Source organism: Arachis stenosperma, chromosome 5, assembly GCF_014773155.1.
Source record: "Arachis stenosperma cultivar V10309 chromosome 5, arast.V10309.gnm1.PFL2, whole genome shotgun sequence".
Classification (NCBI taxonomy): Eukaryota; Viridiplantae; Streptophyta; class Magnoliopsida; order Fabales; family Fabaceae; genus Arachis; species Arachis stenosperma.
This window is the reverse complement of record NC_080381.1, coordinates 118333285-118338284: the sequence shown is the minus strand read 5'-3', so window position 1 is coordinate 118338284 and position 5000 is coordinate 118333285. Positions and strand designations below refer to the sequence as shown.

Below are 5000 nucleotides of genomic sequence, written 5' to 3'. Positions count from 1 at the left end.
CGAGGGAAGCATCTTTTTCTCAACAATGTCTTTGTCATTTGATCCAATAGCGTTCCGTTAGATAGGAACATATTTGATAAATATTGATAACTCTCGGATAGAGTATTAGAACGGAAAAATCCATTAGATAATGAACTATTGGTTCTAAGCCATCTCTGGCGATGAATCAACAATTCGAAATGCTTTTCTTGCGTATTCTTGATAAACCAGCGTTTATATATAGATGTAGGAAGATCTGTTTGGGAAGTAAGAAGCCCCTTTGACATCTCTTCATCTGCAAAGAATTGTCGATGTGAAAACACAGAGACAGAGACAAAAGGCTGATCTTTCAATAGGAAAAAGAGTGGATCCGCAGGGTCCCAAATGAATTGGCTTATTTGAAAAAGCCTTGTTCTTTGGAAGATCTATCTCGTGTCTGGTACTGCATGGTTCCACCCTGCAAGAACTCCGAATCATTCTCTTGAAGCTCATCCTCTTCCTCATAAATGATCCGCTTGCCCCGAAATGACCTGGCCCAATAGGGAAATCCCAATTCATTGGGCCTTTCGATACAATTAAATAGAAAGCCCCAAGGGCGCCATATTCTAGGAGCCCAAACTATGTGATTGAATAAATCCTCCTCCATCTGTTGCGGGTCGAGGACTCCTTCCCCTTCTTCAAACTCCGATTCATATTTTTCATAGAGAAATCTCTGATCAACGATAAAACAAGATCCTTTTTGAATCATATTTAAGGGATTCCTTGGTTCGGACCGAAGAAGCAATGTCACTCGATCATTATCAAACTGACTGCAACCTTTTTCTGTCCGTGAGGATCCCACCAGAGCGCCTTCTACTTCTAATAGGCCATGAACTAGATCAGAATCATTCTCAACGAGTCCATAAGAAGTGATCCCATTTTTTTCATCAGGTCCGGGTAGACCAAAGGTCTTGAGCGACCGATCCGGCAGAACAACTCAAAAGATAAAGAAGTATCGTTAATTCCTTCATGCTCGTTCCAAGTTCGAAGTACCATTTGTACAAATAAGAATCCCCCTCGTTACAAGATTTCTTCTTCATATAGATAGATATAGGATCTATGGAGCAATTACTTAGAAGTACATTTTTTGAGATAGCCCTTCCTATCTGATAGAAAAGGATCCCATGATCCTGAACCGATCTTACCTGGGATCGCAAATCCCAAGTTTGTCTATGAAGAGCAGATCTAATTATATTAGTGTCTATAATGGATTTCTTTTGTATAATACTAATCGATAGGGCCTCATTGGTAAGTGCTACAAGATCTCGTACATTGGAACCCATAGTTATGGTTATGCACCCGAGTCCATTAGTATGGAACATTCTCTTTTCCAAGTGAAATCCCCTAGTATATGAAAGAGTGAAAAAGTGCTTTCGTTGTTGTGGAATAAGAAGCCTTCGTATCTTAATGCATGTATTTAATTTATTCGGAGCTATTAGAGCGGGATCCACTTTTTGGGGAATATGAGTCGAAGCAATAACAAGAATATTTCTAGTGGAACATCTTTCACAATCCCTGGAGAGATAGTTCACTAATAGACCGAGGGATAAGTAATTCGACTCATTCACATCCAGATCATGAATGTTTGGAATCCATATTATGCAAGGAGACATTGCTTTTGCTAATTCGAATTGAAGGGTGATATAAAATCGGTCTATTTCCGGCATCATATCCATAGTTAGCGCATTCATCATAGTTAGAAGCTCCAGCTCCGTATCAAGGTCACGGTCGATATCGTCACTATCATCAATATCGTCACTATCATCAATATCGTCACTATCATCAAAAGAAAACTCTTAGGCTTGTTATCCAGGAACTTGTTCAGAAATACTGTAATGAAAGGAACATAGGAGTTTGTCGCTAGGTATTTGACCAAATAGGATCGTCCAGTTCCTATAGAACCTATCACTAAAATACCCCTGGGGGGGGGTAGGGCTAAGCGGAGCGAAAAGGGTTTCCCATGAGATGGGAAATGAAAACTATTAGCCCCACAGGGGGTTTGTGAATAAGTGATTGTCTGATAATGAGCAAGGAATATCCGTCTTTCTGCTAAACAGGATGTATTGAACTCATAATTCATTAGATACTTTTTATGAATGTCAACTAAGTATCGTAAGTAAATTGCTCCCGGTTGTTCAATCATTTGATAACCAGAGTTATTCTTTGATAAAGGATCACTATGAGTCAGACTCAATAGAATTTGATCAATCCTTTTTTCTGTCGTTAAGGTAGAGAACTGAACCAAGAATTCTCTTTCTTTATCATCAATCGAATCACTGTTCGAGAACCAGGATTCTATTTTATCATCAATCCAATCACCATTCACGTTTTTTCTTTTTTTATCAAGGAATAGATCGCTTTACTTGTATGACTTAGATGTCTCGTATTTCTCGAAAAAGCGATTCGATTGATGGGATTTGGTATGATACTTATGAGATCGAAGAGATTCCAATATTTCTTCTTAGAACGTATTGATTTGACCCCATAAGCGGGACCACCACCCCCTAGCATGTTGCCGCCAGAAGCAAAACCCCGTATTTCTTCTAGAAAATCTCCTAATTGTTCCAGAGCAACTAGAAAGAGATTCTTTAACCAGAAAGAATTCAGTTCAGATGTAGGATACCTATCCAGAAGTTTTCGCAACTCAATCATGTATGATGGAATCATCAAAGATTTGACCTTTTCGAACTCTGTCTGTAACTCTCTGTAGGCTCGAGAAACAAAGAGAAGATGTGTACGAACGAGATATCCAGCAACAAGAAGAAGGAAAAGGATTGAATAGAGGAACTCCCGAACATTTAGCGATCTCAGATGTGTCGATATCAATGGTGACTCATTATTTTGATGAAAAATTTCTTCGGACAGAAGAAGATTATGTAAACACTTACTCGAAATCTCACTTATCAGATTCCATTGTGTCTTCCACAATGGAATCTGAAGAATTCGCCATGATATATCTGATCCATGCATAATCATGAAAAATGGATACAAATTTTTGGCTGCTACTTAGTATCGGCAATAGGTCTGAAAAAGTATCTAAAAATATTAAATTTAGATATTTGTACCCTGTCGAAGTAAGGAACCATGGTATATATGTTTGGAATAGATTCCATTTGGAGAGAGTTAAAAGAGTACTATCTCGTTGAAAGGTTCTATACATCTGCCCTTTCTCAAGGCATTTTTTAGACAAGGACTCCGTTTTTTCCTCTTTTCGGATGGTAAATATTTCTCAGAACATGGAGTGTGAATCAAACCCACGTTTGAATTCAAATTGAGATACTGATGCAAGTTCTTCCCTTCTGAATCAGGTAGATTCATATCTGAAAGAGGTTTACAATAAGTTCTTTCAAAATTGACTATTTGTCCCTCTGTTAGAGGTGTTCCCGAAATGTCTGCGATCGAGTAAATAGCTCTACGAACGAATGGATCGAATCGAATTGGAAAATGGAAAGATTTGTACAAGTTATACCCTTCGTCACCACTTTGCGGAAAATGGTTAGATATCAATATGTTAGATACCTGTGACTCGATTGGTGGAATAGTATCTCTCTCCAAGAAAGCATGTTTTTTTTTACCGCCGCACAAAGAAATATTTTGTTCCGAATGAACAAGATATTGAGGAATTGTCCATACGTAAAATAATAATTATTGATACAGGCCCTTTCCACAAAAAAAGGGAATCTTTTGTTACAATAAAACAGAAGTGATATTGATTATTCAAGAATCGAAGTCGATTTGCTTTAAAAAAAGAGGATATCAATGAACTTCTATGAAATGGTTTCACGGGATTCAGCCAATTGTCTTGATCGTGGGATATCATTGAAACATAGGAATCCGTGTTATCAAAAGATTTCCTGCGATTCTTTCTAGTATGGAATGAGTCAATCATCCACTTTGGTATCTTATTGAAAAAAGATGGTGATATTGTTCTTCCATTGATCAAGAATTTCGATTTTTGGGAAGTATCACGGCCATCCAATAAGAAGGGTTTCAATTTTTTCAAATGAACGATTTGAAGACCTATTGATTCTAACAACTGATTACAGAGTGGATCATTCGGACCTTTCAATTCATAGATGTGGATCTCGGACCTATGAATGGGGATACTCCCGAAACTCACAAAGAAAAAGGAAGTGAGTTAGACAAAAAGAGAAGAAACTTGGACAAAAAGGAAGTAACTTGGACAAAAAGAAACAAAGTAACTTAGACAAATCTTTTTTGTCGATAACCTCAACCTCAGACCAATCAATCGAATATTGATTAATACGTAATCGATCGAACACTACTTGAAAACGGCTATTCTGCTCAGAACTGAGAAGTTCTAAATGTTCCTGGAAATTCTTGCTCCCATTGGACCATCTGTATCTACATGCATTAAGATCCCGATTCATGGATCTCTCGGTTCGAGAAATCAAAATAAGAGGATCGAACCATTTCTTCTGACTCTTTTTCAAATTTGATAACTGGTGGTTGATCGTGTATTTCATTATAGTTCTATGATTCATAGTATCATTTTCTATTTGATACCTTTGAATTCCATGTTCGAAGTTGCGATCGAATCGATTCTTTTTAATGAATCGATTCAATACATTTCTTATGTACCCATAGGTGCTATATTGGATTTGAATCAGATTTCGGATCAATCTATATTGATTGACTGCCTCCATTATGTTGTTGCTAGCAAATACCACTATTTTTGGTTTTGGATCTTCCAAATCATTCCCGCAAGAGGTCCGGACCCATTTTTTTATGAGCCTTCGATAAAAAGATTCATTCTCTTCATAAAAAAGAGGAGGTAGAAACAATAAAGATTTATTTTTCGACTCATCCCTGGAGTTGAATACCCCCCTCAAGAATTGTTTTTGATCCAATCCGGAGGAATCAATAGAAAAGGCAAATCCCTTATGATACACCAGATCCGGCTCGGTTATTGATAGAGTGAATAGATCTGCCATTTCTTGAGATCTCTCTTCTGATTCAAA

At 37.5% G+C, this 5000-nt stretch overlaps 1 protein-coding gene across 1 annotated transcript in view; it reads right to left on the bottom strand.

Annotated features, from left to right (window-relative positions):
* The window catches only part of LOC130979038 (protein Ycf2-like), a 7036-nt gene that overhangs the window by 45 nt on the left and 1991 nt on the right, over positions 1-5000 (bottom strand). The window contains 12 exon segments of the mRNA XM_057902391.1: positions 1-11; positions 14-379; positions 382-920; positions 922-1804; positions 1807-2352; positions 2355-2989; positions 2991-3204; positions 3207-3605; positions 3608-3715; positions 3718-4146; positions 4149-4190; positions 4193-5000. The exon segment at positions 1-11 is cut by the window's left edge and continues 45 nt beyond it; the exon segment at positions 4193-5000 is cut by the window's right edge and continues 59 nt beyond it. Coding sequence (XP_057758374.1) covers positions 1-11; positions 14-379; positions 382-920; positions 922-1804; positions 1807-2352; positions 2355-2989; positions 2991-3204; positions 3207-3605; positions 3608-3715; positions 3718-4146; positions 4149-4190; positions 4193-5000 — 4980 coding nt within the window.